General features: G+C 39.6%; 2 protein-coding genes across 2 annotated transcripts; one reads left to right on the top strand and one right to left on the bottom strand.

Moving 5' to 3' along the window:
• Positions 1-11743: 11743 nt before the first annotated feature.
• On the bottom strand, positions 11744-17592 carry LOC115026605 (melanoregulin). Its single transcript, XM_029459477.1, has 5 exons — positions 17346-17592; positions 16987-17245; positions 12457-12547; positions 12191-12357; positions 11744-11972 (listed from the first exon to the last, which is right to left on the bottom strand). The coding sequence occupies exons 1-5, from the start codon at positions 17420-17422 to the stop codon at positions 11895-11897; spliced, it is 672 nt and encodes a 223-aa protein (XP_029315337.1). The 5' UTR covers positions 17423-17592; the 3' UTR covers positions 11744-11894.
• Positions 17593-18211: 619 nt separating this feature from the next.
• LOC115026678 (carboxypeptidase O-like) lies at positions 18212-24125 on the top strand. Its single transcript, XM_029459582.1, has 11 exons — positions 18212-18279; positions 18755-18818; positions 19039-19140; positions 21420-21530; positions 21625-21741; positions 21925-22018; positions 22397-22489; positions 22783-22892; positions 23149-23233; positions 23719-23799; positions 23926-24125. Exons 1-11 carry the CDS (start codon positions 18212-18214, stop codon positions 24123-24125), a joined length of 1125 nt encoding a protein of 374 aa, XP_029315442.1.
• Positions 24126-25096: the final 971 nt, after the last annotated feature.

The raw sequence follows: 25096 nt of genomic DNA, 5'->3' as shown, positions 1-25096 counted from the left end.
CAAATAAAAGAGACAAAAAAAAACCATCAAGCCTCCTGTGACACTGATAATCATAGCAGATTAAAGAAGGTGCAACGAAGAGATGGAAAGAAAGACATTTGGAGTAACTGTAAAGCTGGCAGTAAAGTTTTGAATCCCTTGAACTACCTTTTTAATCTCAGTGATACAGCATTGTTGTCCTTTAATCTTAGTTACACGTGTAAACTAAATCTCCCCTTTAGTTTCAGTCCAACATGATGTCAGTGAGAACCTGAGGGTCTTTTTGAGAGACCTACAACCAGTCGTGGTTCATTTATGATGCTAAAGGCTTTATGAATCATAGCCAGTGATAACAAACCAAAGACTCCCTCACTGTGTTGTCTTAAACACTGAGATCCCACTGTGGGTCAATAGAGGGGGGGGTTCACATACGTAAGTCCTGTATCAACACTGATGAGTTCACACAGAGTGGAGAGAAGAAGGAGTTAGGTATAGAGGGGGGGAGAGTGCACAGGAAAAGATAGTGATGGGATAAAAAAAGAATCAAGAAAAATAAGATGGTTTGTTCACAATTGAGAGGGGATTTTAGATAACTCGCTCCTCACCACACACACACACACACACACACACACACACACACACACACACACACACACACACACACACAGTTGGGTTAAAGGTCAACTTTTAAAAGTGTAATTTTGAGTCATCTGGCTTCTAAAGAAAATACCAAAAGTACTGAATTGTCAGTCTGCACAAAAAGAATGAACTTTCAGCTCGAGGAAACATTTGATTTGGAGAACTAAACTTAGCAGTCATGAGGTTTTCACATGATAGCAGCAGTTTCTTTTTAGATAAATCTGAAGTGCATACGAGCCCCTTAGAACTGCATCTATTCATCACTTGTTCTCCTCATGGCCTCCAAGGTGTGGTTTTACTATCGCTCCCTCTCGGCCTTCATGTCGAAGCAGCTGACTCTACTTTCCATTTTGCCCTCCGCTCCTCTGCCTAACCACCGCTGCACTCACACTCTATCATTTAACTGTACCACAATGAGTAAAGTCTCCTTTTTGATGGGTCCACCTCTATTTGTGTGGCTGTCTAATGTGTCCCTCCCAGAGGGAAGGGAGGAGCAAAGTAATTGAGTCAGATAGGATGCTGAGCCAGTGTTCAAAGGAAAAGGAACACGCAATCACACACACACACACACACACACACACACACACACACACACACACACACACACACACGCACACGCACACAAAAATAGAAAAGTCGATGCCACATTCAGATCTGCAGATGGCAATGACCATTTTTTATTTTTCAAATATCACATACTGACTAACTACTTACATACTTGAGCTGTATCCACACCTTAGTTTGATTTATACCAGTAGATTGCTTTTGCACATTCAGCACATTGGTCAAAGATGGACCTTGGTGAAGATTCAATATTGGCTCAATATATATCTCCTTAGGTATTTTTTTGACTTTCCCAAGAATGTTTCTATGTATTGATTGATTGTATTGCATCTCTGGGGAAGTATAACAAGATGTTTACCCAACACTGACATATTATGACTTTATAAAGTTGGTATGTTGAATGTGTTATATTTACACATTTAGCAGATACAGAGCAACATTAGCTGCGACAGCGACACTGGCATTGTTTCCACCTTCTGAGTCTTAGTGTGTGTCCTGGAGACACCTGCTTGAGCAGGAACTACAGCATAAGTGGTTTTGAGTACTTTGACAGGTGCTTATATGTTTGTCTGTCTGTACGAAAACATTACAGATGTTTAGTTGAGATCCCAATGAAGGCAGAGTTTGAAGATGGGTGTGGTCAAAGCAATGGAGTAGCGGAGTAGGAAGTGTGGAAAGGACCATCGGCCCCCCCACTTTATGCTTCAGGCCCAATTTGGCGTGGCAGCTGGTGTGATGCAATTGTAACACGGTCTCTAGTTTAGCTCTGTTTTGGTCTAACCCAACTTCTGGCAGAACTATGTGGCTTTTTCAGCTGCAAAATGCTGCACTGTGTTTAACAGCTAGTCAATTAACTTTGTCTGGTGCTGAGCAGGTAGTGTACAGTAAAATCTAAATATATATAATACAAGATCATCCTTGTTTAATACAATGTCTGCATTATTGTTTTGGCCATCCTATCTATATAGTAATTACATTGTACTTGCCAAGTAACTTGCAGAGTTCTGGGAATGCAGCAACATTGGTTAAATTAGCTGAATGAGGAAAACACTGAAACGAACACACACACACACACACACACACACACACACACACACAAGCCGTCAGATGAAAATACAGTTTTTAAACAAACCACTAGGTTGGAAACTACAAAAGTTAAGATCTTAACTCATACTTAACCTGAGTTATTCTTTAACTAAAGTCAGATAGACAGACAGAAAAAGGGAGACTGAGATACAGACAGGTAGATAACGAGACAGTTAGACATACGAGGCTTTCCCCCTCATTTGACCTTTGTGAGCGAATGGCAGCTGCTTTTCAATGAGATCATATTGGTGGAAGCCCAGTATTTGTCATGCCTGTGTATGTGTGTATGTGTGTTTGTGTGTGTGTGTGTGTGTGTGTGTGTGTATTTGTGTAGATGTTTGTGCGGTGAATCACAGAAAGTGGAGATTGCAGAGTCAGGCAGATACATATCCCAGTGTCCCGGAGCTAAAATACACCCCCTACCTATACACACACACACACACACACACATACACACACACACACACACACACACACACACACACACACACACACACACACACACACACACACATACACATGCAGAGATTTAGAAATCACCTCAGCAGCAGATATCCGACATTAGGTGTGTGGTTGTCGGTGCAATTTGATGATAACTTAGTTATTACTTGTTTTATTCTCCTAAATACAATTGTTTTTGTCTGTAGACCACCATATTTGTTTTACACATTTTGTAATAACTAAAAATAATGATTGATACTGTCAATAATTGAATTTACTGCCTATTAAAACTTATTTTCAAACATCATGAAAACGATGTAATCTATCACATGAACAGGTGGAAATGAAATGTTTGACTATAGAAAACTTCTGCAAGTGAAAGAAAGATAAAAAAGAATATTCTTTGGAGATGAAATATCCACAACAGTATGTTCTAGCTGTAGCATGCTGAAAGGCATACAAATAGATAGGAAGAGGATTGAGCCTTTGATCAGACATCATGATTGATGAATCATCCGTGATGTCTGGCAGCTTTGAGCAGCAGACATTATGAGCATCGAGGTTCACCAAAGATATTCATCTGAATCAAGTTGAGACTATGACTTCACCATTGCCAGAGAGATGAAAGGTTGCAGTAGTTTGTAACGTAGAGACCGTTCATTTAAATGAAAATACTGAAGGCCCCAACACGTTGTAGACAATTGTCTCAGATTGGATTACATAAATGTATTGCTATTAGTGACGACCGCAGATAGTGCGGGAAAGACAAACAGCTGGAAAGTCAGTTTGGTGTTTTTTGCTGTGTGTGTGTGTGTGTGTGTGTGTGTGTGTGTGTGTGTGTGTGTGTGTGTGTGTGTGTGTGTGTGTGTGTGTGGGAGCTTTTCTGACTTTGTCTCTCTGTGCACTTGTTCAAATGAAGAACCAAAAGTGACAAAAGAAGACGTACAAACTATTATAACTTTAAAATAGTTCTCTGTAAACCACCTATTCCGTGTATGTGGACACAGTGGATTTGGCGATACCAGTAAATCCTATTTCAGAATTTGTTTTTGATTTCCAAACCATTTGTCAGTGTAATTATGTCGAGGTTGCAGACACACAGCCACTGGATAGCACCAACCTATATGTTTTTATTATAAAGTGTTAGCAAACAGTTGCCTTGTTACCCAAGTAGAAGACACAGAGCACCATTAGCATTCATTTAGTTCATTTTCAGTTGGGATTCTGGCATCCTGATGATTAGAAGTTCAATATTCAATCTGCTTTTAGCTGTTCTTTTTCACTCGACAATCTCCTGAGAAAATGATCGAAGTCTTCTCGCTGCTCAACGTTATTGTCTGTGGTCTAGCTAACTCCTCTTTGTCGTACACCTTCATTGTTCAGCATCAGTGAGCTACACCGTTGCACACGCTCCTTTATTACAATGAACACAGGCACTTTAGTTTATTTTGAGTCAACCCCACAATTACTACTCGTGATGCAGAATATATTCAGAACCAAGAGTGTGCTGCTACTGGAAACAGTCCCCATAGAAATGTTTTTCTCCTGTTTCGTTGGTTTGCTAAAAAAGAAACGACAGTTTACAGCTGCTTTAGGAAGTTGTTCAGCATTTACATTTTTTTACTATATATTTATGAAGACTTTTTAAAGATTAGGACTTTAAAAGGAACAAATGGACTCAGGCCTTAGTGCCAAAGACAAGGTAAGGACGTCAGAATATACTGACAGATTTATTAACGTATTTGTTATTTTTCGTCTTTTCATAGGATTTGCTGCCAATAAGAAAAACATTGGATAATACCCGTCTTTAAGGAAGTGTTGAATTTTAGCATCTCTATAGCAATTCAATATAAAATGTCGAAAGAATCTGAACCCAGGACATCTTGTTTATATATTACAGTACTTTAATCGGCGCCATTCAACTTTTATAATTCAAAACATCATTATTAGAAAAAGAAAGGCTTGATGGAAACTAAGTTAAAGAGACAAACATAGAATATGAAGTCACTGGTCTGGTCTGACCAATCCTGTGGTAGATAGAATCATGGAATCACAATTAAAATTCTATTGGTATTCCAGAAAGACTTCTATGAGAGGACTCTCTCCGCTTTCTACGATTGACCTCCCAGCTGTGGTATTAAACACATACACACACACACACACACACACACACACGCCACGCTACAGCGATGTCTTAAACATTGGACAGGACTGACTATTTCAAGGTATGAACCATATGTTTATGCTGTAAAGTGTGTGTGTGTGTGTGTGTGTGTGTGTGTGTGTGTGTGTGTGTGTGTGTGTGTGTTTCTATTTGTTAGTCTTTGTATATTAAAAGCAGAGCCGCTCTTCCATCTGCACCATCATTACATGACATCATCCACAGTCAGAGCGTCTGTTGCAACAAAAGGAGGCTCTTCTCTTCTTCAGTCAGTATGGTTGCAGTCTATATGCCATAAGTACAAGGTGCTGATCCAGCCTCTGATTCATGTCAAAGGAACGATGAACATGAGTGGGTTAGAGTGTGGGGCTGTTGTCACGGCTGCAGGTCAGGTTGTTCGAGTGATCAGATGAGTGTTGACAGAAAACCCAGCCAGATGATCATATGGGGGAGTGAATCATTGTCTGACTTTGCTCTGGAAAGAGGACCGAAGGGGAGATGGGGGAAATATTCTTTACTCATCACTATGTTTTTTTTGCTTACTTTTTACCATTGGTAAAATGACAAAGGACTTTTCCCCATCACTGCCATTTCTCTCCTTCCTTCTTTCTTGTGCCTTTATACACACACACACACACACACACACACACACACACACACACACACACACACACACACACACACACACACACACACACACACACACACACACACACAGAGACACGAGAGGGTTATTATAAAGACTAATTATTTGTTTCATAACTGGGGATTTGATTAAGTTGAATACTTTCCTTTTGGTCAGTTTAGTATGTGGTCTTAGCAATAGTGTATCCGCCCCATTACATACATATGCCCATACTTAATAGGATGATGCTATATCAAAAAATTAAAAACACAATTTAATTTAATTTACACACTATCATTTTTTTGTAGCCATCACAAGACTTACCAAGCACAATCTTATTTCAGACGGATACATCCAAATCGATGATATCATTTAGTAACAGCACTTGGAACTGGAAGCAAGGAAAACATATGCGCACATGTGGAAGTGAGTTTTCAGCTGTGGGGGTAGGGCTTAACAGCTGTGTGAGACAACTCAAACATCCAAAACCACATGAGTGAATGCTGAAACACACATATATACATATACTGCATGTACACACAGCTGCATCTGGATGGATCCTTTACTCCCATGATGAAGCTGATTATTGGTTCTAACCAGGACCTCCCCAGCTCATGTGTATAACATGTGTGTTCCTATATTCCAGCACATTCTCACTCCCAAGTCGTCAAATATGGAAGCTTGGCCAGTGGCCCTAGACTTCAAACTAAGACGCTCTATGTGGCTGTAGTTATGTCGGGAGTAAAGGAGGAAGTCAGAGGGCTTTCACCCAGGAGGCTGGTGTCCGTGTCCTGTGTAAAACCAAATGCAAACGCTGACATATTTTTAAGTTACGTAGCATACTTAACTTACGTTGTGTACGCAATGTAACCCATTACGTGACGTAACACGTTGTATAGTTAACTACATAACAATCATACCTTTGTTTGGTTAAACTTAACCAAGTTGTTTCCTGTCGACACCAAAGTTTATTTTGATAGGACAGTGTATGCAAGCAATGAGCGACACATACACAACGGATGCTAGAGGTGTACGTGGAGCGTCATAGTTTGAAGTGTAGGGCCACTGACCAAGCTGCTGAATGCAAGGCCCATCAAAACATACAATACCTACTAAGTACTATTGTCAGATGTTGACCCTCTATGTACGGATCCTCCTTCTGAGTCCTGAGGTCCATGACCAATGTAGTTATAAGAATAACAATTACAGTAACAATGTCTATTCATGCAGTGTTAAATTCAGGAGACTCCAGTTTATCTCCTTTAATCATGTTCGATTTGAGGGAAATAAATCAGGATATTTCAAGAGCATCAGTGGACTTGTGTAATTACAGATCCACCACTGATGACCACAGACATGCTGTAGAACACACCCTGCCCTGCCCAAAGGCTTGCTCAACCCAGTGTGTGTGTGTGTGTGTGTGTGTGTGTGTGTGTGTGTGTGTGTGTGTGTGTGTGTGTGTGTGTGCGTGCGTGCGTGCGTGCGTGCGTGCGTGAGTGTGTGTTCTGCATTATTTTCTGCCTTAACTACGAAGCTAAGAATGAAAGTGATGTCGAGCATGACTATGATGTCAGTGAAACAGCACAAACGATGTAGAATTGTAGATCTAGAAAAGCTAAAAGCGGCTTAAAATAAAAATAAAAACTATTCATTGCGAAGATGTTGGAAAAAGTAGTTTTATAATGACTGTTGCCTCAAAGTAATTAAGTTATGATAGACTACAGCTTATATATAGCTTAGTTTATAGCTTTAAATCTAAATCTACTTCCCACAACTGACAATATTAAAATTGCGGTTGGGAGAGTTTGACTTGAAAGCAACATAATAATGTTGCCTTTCCTGAGCAGACACTTGACCTCTGACCCTATGTCGGGAGTCACAGAGGTCAGCACACCATGGCCTGGGTTATTTGCCTGGTTCTCTAAACATCCGCTACAAATTATACTGAGTGTGTGTGCGTGTGTGTGCATGTAACTACATGTTTGCTAATGTTTGTGTGTATGGGTGTAACACTGCTGTCAACACTGTCTTATCATAAATAACTCTGAGATAAATAGTGGAGGCTTTGAGCGCTAAGGTTAAAATGGGAGCATTTGCAAATGCAATTTTCCTGGTGGAGTAAAACTAAAGGTGAACAAATTGAACCTGTATAGCTCCATTTTGGTTTAAAGGTAACACATCCTTCATAAGTATACCTTTACTATATTAATCTTATGGTTCTGTGTAAGACAACATGTACATCATTTGATGACAAATGTGATGACCACCCGTTCTGTTTTTGGTTCTGTTTGTTTGTCTGTTTGTCAGCAGGATTAAGAAAATATTACTGACACGATTTTTTGTCTTTGATAAAATTAAAATGACACAAAGTATAATCTCTTCTTTGTACCCAGCTAATCCTGAAACAAGACTAGGAGCCCACAGCCATGCTAGCGGCTCATTGAGGCTGTACTCAGGTGCAGCAGTGCGTTTAGCATAATGCGAATGTCACCATGCTAACATGCTCACAAAGGCAATTCTAAAATGTTAATGTTTGGCAGGTTTTAATGGTTACCATCTTTGTGCCTTAGCATGCATTTATTAATTAGCACTTAACACAAAGCACAGCTAAGACTGGTGAGAATGCCATTTGCAAATATTTGGTCATAAACCAAAGTACTGGACAAAGTAACATTTTATTTGTCAAGATAATTTGGTCTGAACTAGAGTGGAGGACGAACTGAACAACATAGCCATCCATAGAGCAACGCTGCTAGCATGGCTAAATATTTATAATACTCAAATGCTGAGTTTACCGTAGTTCACTAAATCTGACTCCTCATGTCTCAGTCACTAAATAAAGTAAATGTAGATCAACAGTAAAACACATGTCCAGTGTGTGAATGATGAGAGGTTCCTGCTTGAGCAGATTTAAGAAGTGTTAAAGCAATACGCAGTGATAAAGATAATGGATTGTAACCATGTTTAGGTTCCAAGAAGATGAGCAGAAATACATATGTAGTTACTGTTATGACCTTTGTTTATTGAATATGTGTTAATCCAATCAGTGGATTCAATTATGGCAGTTATTTGAGTCAACTGTATAAGCTCCAAATGTAAAAGACACTCCATAGTTCATCATCATTACAGACTTTGATATTTAAACCGTTAGTCACTGTGACAAAGTGTTTTGTATCTGGACATAAACAGGAAGCTCCTGACCTTCTGAGTCGTGCGTCTGCATTAGAAACTGCCTGAGATGTGAGATTTCAATGGAGGACAGCATACACTCAGGACCAGGTCTGTGTTTTTTAGTCTTCACACACTCAAACAGACACACACACACACACACACACTCACACACACGAGAGGGCAGAATGACATGAATGACATGGTGTGATGAAAGAAGCAAATGTCCATGAAAAGAAAGAAAGATCAGGGCTATACATTTTTACAATTTAATCACATAATCTAATTTGATATTCTTAACACATACATATTATAGCCAGGTGCAGTTACTTCCTGGAGTCTCCGCTGGTTGTTTGGCAACTTCAAGAATAAAAACGTGTTGTTCTTACACTTCGGTTCTTGCACGCATTAAAACAAGGGTTATACTGTGTTCATTTGTGAGTTTTAGGGTGCAGTAGGGGGTTTCGTTACTGTTGACAGAGTAAGGCTATCTCTTCCCCACTGTTTCCAGTATTTATGCTAAGCTAAGCTAAGCTCCTGGCTGTAGCGTCATATTAACGAACAGATATGACAGTGGCATCGATCTTGTCATCTAACTCTTGGAAAGAAAGCAAAAAGGCTTTATTCCATAAATGTTAAACTAAACTAAACTAAAACGTAAAGATGTAAAGAAGGAATAAAGAAAAGATGGACAGACAGGTTTATTCAGACATAACTTCACTGTGGATAGCCAATGCTATGACGAGAAAAACATCTCTCACCACTTAAGCTACGTGTGTGTGTGTGTGTGTGTGTGTGTGTGTGTGTGTGTGTGTGTGTGTGTGTGTGTGTGTGTCTGTCTGCCTGTCTGTGTGTCTTTCTGTGAGTGTGTGTCTGCGTGTGTGGACAACGCCCCACTAGAGACTAAATAATTATAAATGACCATCAGCAGCAGGAGCCACAGTCTTAATGACCATCGTCTCCAGTGTGTGTGACCATAATGCACTGTATGCTCTGACCACTGACTGGCTTTTGGCAGTATGTCGTACACACTTTTACTTTAACTTTTGTACTCCAACATTAAACACAACCACCCTCCTAATCATTCCCTTCTTTGTCCTGTCATATTTAAGTCCAATTATTAGCAGAACCATGATCTGTCTTGCCTACTCTCTTTTGGAAATCAAATAGAATTCTGAAAATTCTGAGAGTCTGAAGAATGATGTCAGCATTACTCGTTCTAAAATGCACACACATACACACACACTCATAATGAGAAAAAGGTGCAAGCAGCACAATGCCTTTCAGTGCTGCCAGATCATTGGTCTTCCCATATTGCTCCCCTCCCCCATCGCCCCCCTCTTTTAGTTCCACATCTGTTTCCCAAACTTGGGGCAGGAGCCTTGGAGAGAGCAATATCTGGGTCAGACGTGAACTCTCTCTTTCTGTGTGCATGTGCGTGCGCAAGCATGAATGTGTGTACGACATACCACAATCTTCAACCGCATGAAGAAGACTATCACACACTCTTTGAACCTGAAGATAACACAGAGTATTAAACTCATAATAGTTATTCAAAAGCTAAGATGAGACGTTATCATCTGCTTCCTGCACAAATCATGAAGAAAGGGAAGTTCAGAACATTAAGAAATGGCAAGTTTCATTTCCCATGGATCGGCAGCATTACTGACACTGTGAGCCATATTCTTATTCTTCTGTTCTGATTCTTCATTATTCCACATTATTGTTTTGACAATAAATGAAAGAGAAAAAGAAACAACTTCACAAGATTAATTTGATCAAGCTTTACCCCATCTGTGATACAGACGAATCCAAATAAGTGCATTCTTTTTTTTTTCCTGTTTAACCCACTGGAGCATGACTAGAGTCTATGCTGCCACCTTTTGGATAAAGCGGCTAGCACAGTGGTAGACTTAACTAAATACTGTAAATTTGAATTAGACTACTAACTGACTGAGCACATCCAGGTGCTGGACTGATCAAATATACTTTATTAGTGATAAGGTGAGCAAAAAACAACCCAATATCACAGAAAGTACACAGTTTTATCATAAGTATTGTCAGTTAACTAATGTTTTAAAGATGTTTGTGCAGAGATAAAGGAAGATATTTAAATGGATTGTCTAATATTTAATATAGACAGTGAAAACACTTGTGTACAATGTCATATTAGGACCATAGGCAAAAGAAACCTTTGCAAAAAAGGAGCCGAGGGAGGGAGATCATTTTGTGAGAAAGAAATCAGAATTTCCAGGATTAAAGTCGTAGATTTACATAATAAAAACTTGGATATTCTTTGAGATGAAGAGGGGAACATTTATTAGAAAAAAACTCAAAAATAGATTTTTTAACACACATTTACAAGAAAAGAACTTGTGAAAATAGGGGGGAGTTTTTTGTTAAGGAACAACATCGTTTAACTTTGTAAGGCTGGATTAACCTCATCACTCCACAGATGCCACCGGTAAACAGGGAATGCCACACACACATGTTAGTGAGGAGGTGTATGAATCAGGGCGATATCCTTCATCCGTCCAACACACTGTAGTTCCTGATGCACTACAGCTGTCACCTCATCCAAATCTGGATGTTGTTTTCTTCTGAATAGGCCCAATTCACGCCAATGTCTCTTCAAAATCCGGATGCTTATGACAATACGTGGATTAAGGGCTGAAATCACAAGTTATTCTTTATGCTGGATCTGATTTCTAAGTATAATTTGATTAGGTCGTCCACTGCATGCAAAACACATGTCACTGTGGTGTGATGAGGTGGATCCAACCTCGCAAAGTGAAGCGATGTGGTTCTCGTAAATTTGTGAGTTTCATCTCAGAGAAGTTTCTTATTTTTTTCTCGCAAATGTATGGCTTTATAATCTGAGAGAATATTATATTTTCAAGATGAGAAACAGTGTACCAGTGCAACAGAAATGCTAGAAGAGTAAAACTTCTGCTTTTAAAAGAAAATGAGTACATTAAAAACACAGCTTTTGCATACTGCATTACAAATTGCATGGTCTAAACAACACATGTGTAATTTACCAATACACAGTGGAATAAAATGTATTCAAACAGGACATCTCAAAGAGAAGGTATTTTAATTTGCCATTAGAATTACATTTTGCTCTACAAATAAATGAATGTTACAGTAGAAATGTTTTACTGGTACAGTCTACATTTTTCTTTACCCTCCCTCCCAGCCTTTAAGTCCTCTTGTTGCTGTCACCATCTCTCAGCCTACTTTCTTAGGATACTTTTCTTTGGCCAGTCGGACAAAGTCCTCAGCACTGTCCAGCGACACCAGGCGGTCCTGAGAGAAAGATGGAGGCAGACAGGGACAGAATGAAATACGTGAGGTTTGGCAGATGTAGCTGAAAGAGGAGACAAACCAAAAAGAATGACAGGGGAGATAAAGAGGATAACGGGAAGGAAAGAGAAAAGAACAAAGAAAGAGGTGTGTGTCTGTGTGTGTGTGTGTGTGTGTGTGTGTGTGTGTGTGTGTGTGTGTGTGTGTGTGTGTGTGTGTACCATAACACAGAGGTATCTGTTCTGGTGTTCTGTTTGTGGAGGAAACAGAGAGGTGTGGTCCAGCAGCTGTTTCAACAGTTCAGTGGCTTTGTGAAGATGCTCCTGATCTCGACTGAAGCGGTTCTGTCTGTTCACGAACAGCAGGGCATCCACCTCGCACTGATAACCTGCAGAGAGATGAACGTGAGATCACATACAGACAACAGAACACAACAGCATATATCAGGTTAGGGTTGACTGGATCAAATACCAGAAGAGTGTCTCACCTAGCCGCAGCAGGATTTTCTTCCATCGAGATCTGACTTCTCGTCTGGCGTAGCGTAAAGTGTGTATGTCATAATTCAGCTTCTCCCATTCCTATAAGCACACATGGATACAATCAGCCTTTTTAACTTACATGGAAAGTGGTGGATAAAGCTGTTTTTTAGTAATTGTGAGAGTACACATTTGGTTACATGATCGTTACCTGCTGCTGTAAGGTCCTGCATTCTACTCACACAGGTGTTTTAATTTATGCCTGATTAGACCTTTAGTCCCTTTAGTTTAGTTTCACCTTTTAGGGTAGAAAAGTTATACTTTTTTAATTTGCAGTTTGGTGACCCAACTTAAGCAACATGTCTTATGAAGACCTTGAACACGCATAGTTCTAACATTTAAATTAAAATAAAATATTTTTTAAACATGCTGCATGATTGTGGACCTGGGAGCACCTTTGAAAAAAACCATTGTAAAAACAAAACAAATGTTTTTTTAGGTAGGTGTTCAGGGTCTTCATAAGACATGTTACTCATTCTATTATTTTCATCGCTATATCTAGAAATTGTAAAAAGAAATTCACCAGATTTAGCCACTTTCTCATGTCCGCCCTATGGAGCAAATATTATTTCCTGGTTTCCTGTACAAAAATTTATAAAGTAACCGAAAATGTTGTTGCTAATCATTGACATGAAAATAAATCCACATAGTATTTAGTATGTACAGAAAGTAATAGAATGTTTACATGTTTGTTTGTTTATGGAGAACTTTCGGTCGGCACCAAGGTGCTTCTGGAACATCGTCCGGTACCTCAGAAGGGGGAAGCGAGCAACCATCCAAGCTGTGTACAGCAAGGGTGGGACCCTGCTGACTTCGACTGAGAAGGATATCGGGCGGTGGAAGGAGCACTTTGAGGAACTCCTGAATCCGACTAAGGACGCCCTCTATGGTAGAGGCAGAGCTGGAAGTTGATGGGGGATCATCGTCGGAGGTCACTGAGGTAGTCAAACAACTCCACAGTGGCAAAGCCTGGCAGGGGTTGATGAGATCCGTCCACAAATGTTGAAGGCTTTGGGTGTTGAGGTGCTGTCTTGGTTGACACGCCTCGTCAACATTGCGTGGAAGTCTGGGACAGTGCCTAGAATGTGACAGACCGGGGTGGTGGTTCCCCTATTCAAAAAAGGGGAACGGAGAGTGTGTGCCAACTACAGGGGTATCACACTTCTAAGCCTCCCTGGTAAAGTCTACTCCAAGGTGCTGGAAAGGAGGGTTCGGCCGATAGTCGAACCTCTGATTGAAGAGGAACAATGCGGATTCCGTCCTGGTCGTGGAACAACGGACCAACTCTTCACTCTCGCAAGAATCCTGGAGGGGGCCTGGGAGTACGCCCATCTGGTCTATATGTGTTTTGTGGATCTGGAGAAGGCGTATGACCGGGTACCCTGGGTAATACTGTGGGAGGTGCTGCGGGAGTATGGGTGAGGGGGTCACTTCTGAGGGCCATCCAATCCCTGTACGCCCAAAGCGAGAGTTGTGTCCGGATACTCGGCAGTAAGTCGGACTCATTCCCAGTGAATGTTGGCCTCCGCCAGCGCTGCGCTTTATCACCAATCCTGTTTGTGATTTTCATGGACAGGATATCGAGGCGTAGTCGTGGAGGAGAGGGGTTGCAGTTCGGTGGCCTGAGGATCTCATTGCTGCTCTTTGCAAAAGATGTGGTCCTGATGGCATCATCGGCCTGTGACCTTCAGCAGTCACTGGATCAGTTTGCAGCCAAGTGTGAAGCGGTTGGTATGAGGATCAGCGCCTCAAAATCTGAGGCCATGGCTCTGGAGAATCAGAGCAGCGGGGGCGGTAATGCGTTACCGCACCGTTGTGACGAAAAGAGAGCTGAAGCAAGAAGGCAAAGCTCTCGATTTACCGGTCGATCTTCATTTCTACCCTCACCTATGGTCATGAAGGCTGGGTCATGACCAAAAGAACTCATTTCGGTACAAGCGGCCGAAATGTGTTTTCTCAGATGGGTGGCTGGCGTCTCCTTAGAGATAGGGTGAGAAGTTCAGCCATCCGTGAGAGACTCGGAGTAGAGCCGCTGCTCCTTTGCGTTGAAAGGAGCCAGTTGAGGTTGTTCGGGCATCTAGTAAGGATGCCACCTGGCCGCCTCCCTAGGGAGGTGTTCCAGGCACGTCCAGCTGGGAGGAGACCCCGGGGAAGACCCAGGACTCGGTGGACAGATTATATCTCCTCTGGCCTGGGAACGCCTCGGGATCGCCCAGTCGGAGTTGCCGGATGTGGCCCGGAGAAGGGAAGTTTGGGGTTCCTTACTGGAGCTGCTGCCCCCGCGACCTGACCCCGGACAAGCGGTAGACGATGGATGGATGGATGTTTGTTTGTTTGTTTTCTTCATCAAAAACAAACTGCCATTTAAAGGGTTAAAATTCTGAAAAATAATGAGTATTTGGTAAATGTGATCAGGACTGATGGCGGTTTAAATTTCTTACTGGAATATAATATTAAATAACTTTTTTACACAGACATTTTTGTTCTGTAATTGTTTTCTCTGCTTTGTTTATGACTTAAGAACAGGAATACAATTACTTTTGCCAGGATAATCTTTGTAAATTTGTCCTTTTTTTATCTGTGAAATACCAGGGTCCTGATATTGTGCAACACACTGTCACAGCTTACTTGCCCACTTGAATAGAACAGAGCCATCATTAATGTTATTAGTGACACTTGTACTTTTCTTACTATGACAAGTCAACATGTCTGCTGTGGAAGAGGCCTACAGTATGGCAAACTGCACACTTAGGCCAAATAATCTAACTAGTAATGTTTGAAACATATTTTCAAAAAAAAAAAAATCTGAACTGTAACTTTTACAGAGTTTACAGTTCAACTTTTATTTACTGGGCTAGTTTTCCCCTCAGTGCTGAATTCCTTTTTAATGTAACAGACCCATTCTCAGTTTGTTTGGCGTAATATTAAAAACAGTCTCACGACACGAGTAACTGGTTCAGTGAACATTCTCTTTGAATTGCCAGCCAGACTGTTGGCCTACATCTCCATTAAGGAATTTCATTTATTAAACACAATGTGCCCACTGTGTCCTGCAGCCCGCTGTTCTCAACACGAAGACTGCCGGTCACATGTTCAACAAACTCAAACTCTCTACTCAGCTTTACTGTGACATCCTGACATTTTGAGGAAAAAGGTGACTTAGTGATGCTCCCGATGTCTTCCATCTACAGAGTAATGGTGTATGTAAGAAGGTATTTTATGTACTGCAGGGATCATCCTTCAAAGATAACATTATTCAACCTCATCAAACACACACACACACACACACACACACACATACACACACACACACACACACACACACACACACACACACACACACTATCTATCTAATCTATTCACTCTCTAATAATAAACAACCTACAGTTAGTGACCGTGTGAGAAGTATTGGGTCACTGATTGAATGAGTGAATAAAGTTTATCTTATCTGTGTGTGTGTGTGTGTGTGTGTGTGTGTGTGTGTGTGTGTGTGTGTGTGTGTGTGTGTGTGTGTGTGTGTGTGTGTGTGTGTAATTACATTAGAGAGCTGGAACAGTAAAACCGATAAGGAAAGGTAAACTAGATTGCTGAATTACTGTAGTAACTCTGTTACTAGTACATGTGTGGAGTTTAAAAAGCTTCTACATCTCTGTGCAGCTATGAACACCAGGTCTCTGCTGAGTTAATTTGCCACTAATCACTGGTAACTGATGACTATGTAAAGCTGATCAACAGCTATGCACAAACAGAGTTATGGATTCACCAAAACCCAGTTAAAAGATTATCACAGAAGGGTTTGGTAACTTTGTGTCTGATTCTTTTAAATTATTTAAATATTGTAAACAGCTACAAGGACTTTTTTTGCATTTTTGTAGAAAAAATATAGGGTCATTTTAAATAATCACACTGATATAACAAGGGCTTTTAAGTGTAAAAATGTGACCTTTGCTGCATTTTCAGATAACCCATTATTATATTATGTAGATTTATGGTTGTGTACAGTCTGTGTACTGTATATAAGTGGTGTCACTTATAACAACTTATATAACATCCATTTCCAGACATCAGATCACCTGGAAAAGGATGATTATTTCAAAGAATGTAATTTCAAACTGAACAGAGGAAAACTGATTCATACCTTGCATGGTGAAAGCAGTCTTTTCTAGTAGTTTTAACTTAATCTTAATCACAATTTTATTTTAAAATGTACAATAAACATCACATGTATTGTCAAGAGAATAATAATGCTAAAGTCTCTGCACTGAAATAACGGTGGCAAATGTGTTTATTAAAATAAATTCTTCAAGCTTTATTTTCTGGGATTTGTCGCTGTTAAAAAATCCACAAATAACTGATTCTTCTCTTTTTTTAAATACATATAACATATAACCAGATATGCTGCTGATTATGTCTATTTGTATACGTGTGTTAATTCCCTCCCACATTGCACATTTAATATGCAACAACACGCTTTATCTCACCTCTGTAGCCTTGTCAGCCTGGTCTCTCATACTGATAAAAGCCTGTAGCTCTGTGTCCGATCCTCTCCTGATGGGAGACTCACAGGGTCTGTTTGTGTTGGGCCACAGATCCACAGTGCTCCTCTGGCTCGCCTGGTTGTTCCGTGACTTCCTTCTCGAAGGACGTGGGCGCCCAAAAAGGCTGTCCTCTTCTGTGTCACTGTCGCTGGACTCACTGGGTAACAGCACTGGTTGTCTGGAAGCTGTAGAGGTGCGCATACTGGAGAGAAGGAAGAAGAAGAATAAAAGGGAATAGCTGGTTTAAAATCAGGATTAGATGCTTGTGGGTTGTCATCACGTCTGCCAGGTGTTTATCTCACCGCAAAATAGCATTCTTCTCTTCCCTGTTGTGTTTCAGATAGTACTGACAGCAGCAGATGGTAAACTTGGCACCCATTGGTCCTTTCCAAAAGTTTGTGACAATCAAAATATATCCTCCCTGATAAAATCCTCAAACAAACACACCGGCTCCTCTAGAATCCTCCCAAAATCGAAATATTTCCAACCTGAAATGTCTTCATTTGCAAATGTCGAAGACTAAAATTCCAGGCACTGTTTTAACTTGTTCTGTCCGTCCCCCTTTGCCTGTGCCTATCCTGGCCTGAATGAGAGTCTGCTGTCAATTACATTATCCACGTGAGTCCAAACAGGGGACAACAAAAACAACAACACACACACACACACACACACACACAGGACAGCTCAGGGATGAATGGCACTTTTATTCAGCAACTCCTGATGGTGCAGAATGCAGGAGGAGAGGCAAAGCTTTCTAGCTCTATCGCTGCAATACACAGGCTCACTGCACAACCTGTAGTTTAGATCTGGATTAGTATTATCATGTACTGCCTGCTTTCTGTTTCCTAATGTTAAATGTATGTGGAGAAGCATAAAGATTTACACATATATACAAGACAGCAGAAGGTCTACTACCCGGTGATATCAGCTGTTATATAATTTTAGTGGCACTTCATAAATGTTAATACATAACTGATTTATGACTTTCTCTCATATAATTCCTCATAGGTGACATGTGTTTGACTTGTGTATGTCACCTGGCTAATAAAAAAACACCACTGCTACTAGAAGTGACTGAAAGCAGTGTTAGTTAGTTAGTGCTTCAAGGGATTAGGTAGCAACACCGCTGAGTGAGCAGATAGTAAAACTATAAGTAAGAAACGAGCAAATGGAGAAAAAGACGCTTACATTATGGGTACTTAGTTTGTTCCTGCTGGTTTTAAAGACTTCTAACAGGTGAGCTGTGTTGTGTTCATTTTAAGAAAACAGCAATTGTTCAAATTTTTGTCTTGAATAGTAGCAATCACATACATTCAGGCATTTATGAAACAGAAGAGACACCATTCAGATTCAGATAAACTTTGGTTGCAATTGTTTCCACTTACAATGGAAGACCTGAGAGGCAAATCAAGGAAAAAACATTTAGTTGATCCATTTTCTCTATGTGCTCATGACTTTTTTTGCCAGAATATTTCTTTCAAAGTTACTTTTTTCCATCTGTGAAAACGGGTGGTAAAACAAATTGTCGGATGATTACAAAAGAAAATCAGGATCAAGTGTTTTGTTGTTGTAATAGTCATGTTGGCGACAAGATGCTGAAGTACACCACTACCTCATGTGCTATATATATATATATATATATCTATTTTTTTTTTTAAACAATGCAAATAAACATGTATTCAGTAACTCTATTCATCTTTTTAATTCACAGTTTAGAGGAGGGCTTGGAATCAACACGGATGCATGACTACGCTAAATATCACCCCATGGAGGAGGTCAGAGTCTATTTAGAGCTCTATAAATCCAGATGGCAGTTTATTATAAATAAATATTATTTTTTGTCTCACATCCATGTTTGTTCCCTATGACTTGGCCTTTAATATTTGTAGATGACAGATGGCCCTTGAGCAAAGAGAACTATAAAAATCATGATCAGAATGAATAATAACACAGTAACTTAACAGTAACAGTAACTAACAGTAAATTGTAATACAGATATACACGTGGATGGAAGAAGTGGAGCGAGGGAATCCAGAGCTGGTCTCCTCTGCTGTCTACGGACGCACTTATGAAGGAAGCAATATCACACTGCTGAAGGTATACACCACAGTCACTATAACATTAACATAACTGAATTATTCACATAATGTTATCTATTGTTGAATTTACGGAAGTGCTGAAAGGCAAGATTCTGTCTGATCTAAATTGTTTTTTTCCCTGTGTTTATGGCTTAAGAATAGTTGAATTAAAAGGGTTCGCCAGGATCATTTTTCTAAATTGTTTTTTTTTAATCTGTGAAAATAGATTATGATCCTGACCATTTGTATTTAAACGATTGTTGTTGTAATACTAAATGTGGCCACAAGAGGCTCACGTGTAAACTCAAAGTGCATTGGGGAAAAATAAAAAATCCCTTGGAAGAAAACCTAAATGGCTTTACTCCTATTTTGAACATGTGGTAGTCGTGCACTTCAGCCTCTTGTGGCCGAAATTATTCTGACAATTCTCACCTGTCAAAAGTTGTCAAAACAAAACAATTTAGAAAGATTATCCTGGCAAAACATCTCCTTTTTACCCGTCATAAACAAAGGACAGAAAATAATTTAAATCAGACTTGATTTCACCAGAATCCTTTTTCTCACTTGCCTCTCGGGGCTTCCGTCTGAACTGAAGATGAACTGCATATGAACTGTAGTCATTAATATGTATGCTCTTAAGACAAATGCTACTACACAAAGTGTCACTATCTATGATTGAGATAACACAAGGTGATTAGGTGGTAGAAATGTGTGCTGAACCAAAAAGCTTTAACTAATTATCTTATTAAATATTGCACAAGATCCACTCATACATATATAGCTCCGGTGAAATGGAATACTTTCCTTGCGATGGAAAATACAGGACAGAATGAACTCTGGAGCAGAGACCACAGCAACAAAAAATAATGACCTAATCCGGAGGTAAAGCAGCTCAAATGGGGACCTGTCCAACCCTGCAGTCCTAAAGATGGGAAATCTATATTATATAGTCTTACTTTATCATTACATACTAACCCCCTGTTACCCCCAATATTTATTTATTTATAACCTTTATTTTACCAGGATATTGAGATTAAAAATCTCTTTTTCAAGAGAGTCCTGGCCAAGATAGGCAGCAGCACAGTTACAGACAAAAACAAAATCACAACACAATCAATATCACAACATTAATTAAAACATTTACAGACACAGCGGTCTGCTTCAATGTCTTTAAGAATCGCTTTAAGTCTGTTCAGAGACCCGTGGTAGAGAGAGCTGAGGCACTGAGACGATGCATTCATAGTAAAAAACATCTCCATAGTCTAACACAGACAGAAACAGTTGCAGAGACTAATCTCTTTCTGGCCTCGAAAGAAAAACAGGACTTTTTTCTAAAGTAAAAACCTAATTTTATTCTTAATTTTTTCAAAAGTTCTAAAATGTGAGGTTTAAAAGAAAGAGAATCATCAATGATAATAACAAGATATTTGAACTGAGACACAGATTCAATCTCAGAACCCTGTGAAGTGGTGATAGGAGGGAGATTCAAGTGTTTGGTTTTTGCTTTCGAGATCATCATGAGCTTCGTCTTTCCAGCATTTAAAACAAGTTTCAAATCACACAAATTACATTGTACAATGTTAAAAGCAGTCTGCAGCTGACAAAGAGCCTGATTTGGGGAGGACGCAGAGCAGTAAATTACTGTCAACAGCATAAAAATGGAAATTTGCATTTAAAACGTTGTGATTAAGATTATTTATATAAATGATAAATAACAATGGTCCTACAACCAATCCCTGTGGCACACCCTTGGATACATTAAGAGAGCTAGAAGTTATACCTTCTGCCCTCACACACTGTGATCTGCCTGATAAATAGTTCTCAAACCAACAGACAGCTTGATCTGAGAAACCTATACTATAGAGTCTTTGTGACAATAAGGCATGATCCACTGTATCAAAAGCCTTGGATAAGTCAATAAAAAGTGCTGCACAATGTTCTCTATTCTCTAAGACATTTATAAAATAATGTATTACTTTTAAGGTGGCTGTTGCAGTGCAATAGAGACCCTGCACATGATAAGTAGAGATAACAAATGTTTTAAAATTAACTTTCACTCAAGCTGGCTCACCTGCTTCTACATTAGTTACTTATTGTCATGCCTTTTGAAACTATGTTTTTGGGTGTGTTTTTTACTTCTACTTGGAAGGGCCATATCCCAAACAATTTGCGCTAAGAGAAAGGCTACAAATCCACTTGTTCTATATTCAATTCTTCGTGGTAATTATAAAAGCACCACAGTTACTCAGACAATATTTTTTTAAATCAACCAAAGCAGATCATGTTGTGTGTCTCCAGTTAGGACTAGAAAACCCAGAGGGCAAAGAGAAGAAGGTCATATGGGTGGACTGTGGTATCCACGCACGGGAGTGGATCGCTCCTGCCTTCTGCCAGTGGTTTGTCAAAGAGGTTTGTACACTCAGACATCATTTCAATGATCAACATATTCACCCAAGCGAGTGCATAGCGAGTACAGTGACATGTGAGCGTTTATGTTCTTCAGATTGTGCACTCATATAAAACCAATAAGAAGCTGGAGCAGATGCTGCAGAACCTTGACGTCTATGTTACTCCTGTGGTCAATGTGGATGGATACATATTCACCTGGGCCAATGAGAGTGTGAGTGCTAACGTCTTCAGTGCTGTGACTCAGTGACTCATCCCCATCTTAGTGATGGGGTTATGATTACTTTGTGTCATTGATGTGACTATACTGTACCTGAGGGACTTCACATTTCATTCACAATCTAACTAACAAAGTACCTGACCTGTGCCACTGTGTCTGTGTGTTGTCTCCCTGTAGACTCGACTTTGGAGAAAGTCTCGTTCAGACCCTCCTCCTAACAGTAGCTGCTATGGTGTTGACCTCAATAGAAATTTTAATGCCAACTGGGGAAGTGAGTTGCATGCTTTGAAGAATCACAACATGACTAATTAGCCTTCATTTGCCTCAAGCTAATAGTGACTCCAAGCTCTCTAAGGATTTAAACATTTTATATTCGCACAATTTATATTGGTCATGTACCCAAACAGACAGAAAACTAAACAAAATTAATTAGCAGCATGTGTCATTTTTCTATTAACAAAAAATAAATAATATCATAAAAAATAAAGTGTCATCAGCTTTTGTCCAGGAATTTACATTTTATAATTATGTTTGACATAAGAAAGAATGTTTAAAACATAAACCTGACAGTGCTTTGTAAAAACAGCCATACTGTATATTATCAAGAGATTTGTGTTGATCTACTTGATTTGATTTTTCTTTTATTTAGCGGTTGGTGTGTCATTTGACAGTTGTCAAAACAACTACTGTGGGAAAGCAGCAGGGTCAGAGCCAGAGGCCAAAGCTGTGATGGACTTTGTTGGTAAATATCTATTCTACAATTAAAGAAAACAACATTATTATTATTATAGAGGTATGATCCTCTATATGGATGGAGAGTTTTACTAAGAGGTTGTATATAATGTCGCTGAGCTCATCATAAAATGTCATAAACACATAAATAAATTAAAATTGTGAAATAAGCACGTGCTTAAAAACATCATTGGTTTATCATTACACTTCTTTCTTACATTCACGTCAGGGTTGTACCTTTAAGAAATGAATGTTGTTATGTCATCTTGATATGAATCACACGTTCATTTTGTCTGTATCTAGGTAAGATGGTTAACCAGACTCTGTGTTTCCTCACCATCCACTCCGCTGGCCAACTTATACTCTTGCCATATGGCCACCCTCAGATCACTGCACCCAACTATGATGAACTGGTGAGTGTGTTTGCTGGATATCACAGAGAAGTTAGCAGCATACCTTCAGATAAAAGATACACAGCTTCTTTAAAGAACAGACATTACCGGCTCAAGGTTTATGAAGCCAACCATTTTCACTTTTTCGTCACAGTATGACTTGCATGCTCGTACTGCACTGCTGAAAGTAGACATTAGTTTGCTTAGTAGTACCACTTTTTACCTACTTTAACCTTGTAAGATTGTCTTTGATAGAGAGTAAGGGTTTTGTGTTCAGGTTGCAGTCGGGGAGGCAGCGGCAGCAGAGATGAAGAATGTTCATGGAATGGGCTACACTGTAGGAACATCTCCGCAAATCCTCTGTAAGACTCAAACTGACCTAACTTTTCTTCCCTGTCCTGAATAGCTGTTATTAATAAAAAATCTTATACTTAGCAGATAAAAAATAAGTAGAAAGTGAGTGATGCAAATTAGGCCACAGGTGGAATTACATATCACCTTTTGTGTCATTGTGAATGAATGTGATACAATGCATCGTCTACCTTAGATGTTGATGGGGAATTGTTTGTCTAAATTCATAGTTGCCTCCGACTCGCTTCAATATCATTTCAAAGCTTTGTTAATCCTGTAGACCGTATTTTGGACAATAATGAATCAATGTTGGTATATTAATAGTGTACAAGTTAGTGTTTATACAAAACAAAAGTATTTATTGCCAGGAAGATTTAAACTAAAAGGGAGAAAGCTAACCGGACAACAGAACATAGGAGCATAAGAGAGTGTGGTGAATGAAAGAGGAAATTGAGATTGGATAAAGATTAAGACGCACTCTCTCTTTAACCTTCAGATGCAAACTCAGGCTCGAGCCGTGACTGGGCTCGTCTCATCGGCATCCCCTTCTCTTACACCTTTGAGCTGAGAGACAAAGGTGAGCTGGACTTGTAACATGTACTTTACAAAGCCAAACATCAGCCACAACTAATGCAGTGGCTCTGACTTATTATATATTAAATATATATATTTAATACTTTGGTGTTACTTAATGATCCTTCAGGTGAGTTCAGCCACTTGCTACCAGAGGAGCAGATCCAGCCGGCCTGCGAGGAGGCCTACGCAGGAGCTCTCTCCATCATCGCAAATGTTCACGACAAGACCTTCAACAGCGGCACCCGCCCTAACGCTGCTGTTTCTGGGGTCGCTATGGGGATTTTAACTATCATGGTTGTGTCTTTCACCGCAGGAGTCAAGGTGTAAGGCAGTAAAGAAAATGAAAGATTGTACAACAAGTTAGTAGATAGGACGGTATACTGGACGTAATTGAATAGTCTGACTGACGCATTTACACAAATTATATTATTTGTGTTCATTAATGACATATATAGCTGATAAACGTGATTATCAAAGCCTGATGCGTATTTGTGTGCATGTACAGTATATACGTAGATAAATATATGTGTACTGGCTGTTTTCAGAGACATGATGTTCATACTTTACGCAGCAGGGGGCAGTGTGGGGCTGTTTTAGACACCACACTCTTCTTCTTATATCCAGACACATTTTACAACTTCATTCTTTCCTTAACTGTGTCATTTGGCTGGAGGGCTATTCATACAGCAGAGTCAACTTCTCACCTTTGGGAATCCTTTTTTGTCGTCATCACATCTGATTCTCTTCATTTCCAACACCAGGTTGCACCAGCAGTCGTAAAGACAGAAAAACACATATTTTTGTTGTTGCCTTTGTTCATGGCTCATGTTCATTTCTATATCCAAACAAAATGTTAACGTAGCACAATGATTACAGTCCCTAATCATAGCACACCATGCTAAAATCATGCCTTTGATGACCGCAACATCAAATCAGATTTGACTCTTGAGATTGAGTTTGAAATCTCAAAGGCTCTTCTGACATCAACTGCACGCCATACGACTTGATGATAATACACCTTAATGAGGATGTACGGTATTGGATATATGAATAATAAGTTGGAGGTGCTTTGAGGTTAGTTTTTGCAAGATTTCCATAAAAATTTGAATTTGTAACATCAAAGACATTCAGTGCAGTGTTTACTGCAGTTATAAATGAGGACAAATACTAGTTAAGCTGCGTTCTTAGAGTAATGTATCAACACAACAAAATCACATTATACACTTTCATTGAGATGAAACAGCCAATGACCATGAACACGTGTGGTTATTAGAGCAGTGAAACGTTCAATATCATGT

This window comes from Cottoperca gobio, chromosome 21 (genome assembly GCF_900634415.1).
Source record: "Cottoperca gobio chromosome 21, fCotGob3.1, whole genome shotgun sequence".
NCBI lineage: Eukaryota > Metazoa > Chordata > Actinopteri > Perciformes > Bovichtidae > Cottoperca > Cottoperca gobio.
Note: the sequence above shows the minus strand (reverse complement) of the source record. Positions and strands in the feature narration are given on the sequence as shown.

What these genes read in the sequence shown, in the direction of transcription:
- LOC115026605 (XM_029459477.1), bottom strand. Translation starts at nt 17,422, where the DNA reads ATGGGTGCCAAGTTTACCATCTGCTGCTGTCAGTACTATCTGAAACAC. An exon ending in AGGCTGACAAGGCTACAGAG is followed by an intron (nt 12,548 to 16,986) that starts GTGAGATAAAGC and finishes GTGTGCTTATAG; the next exon opens with GAATGGGAGAAGCTGAATTA. An exon ending in ACAGATACCTCTGTGTTATG is followed by an intron (nt 11,973 to 12,190) that starts GTACACACACAC and finishes TCTTTCTCTCAG; the next exon opens with GACCGCCTGGTGTCGCTGGA.
- LOC115026678 (XM_029459582.1), top strand. Translation starts at nt 18,212, where the DNA reads ATGGAGAAAAAGACGCTTACATTATGGGTACTTAGTTTGTTCCTGCTG. An exon ending in TTTTAATGCCAACTGGGGAA is followed by an intron (nt 22,019 to 22,396) that starts GTGAGTTGCATG and finishes TCTTTTATTTAG; the next exon opens with CGGTTGGTGTGTCATTTGAC. An exon ending in CACCCAACTATGATGAACTG is followed by an intron (nt 22,893 to 23,148) that starts GTGAGTGTGTTT and finishes TTTTGTGTTCAG; the next exon opens with GTTGCAGTCGGGGAGGCAGC.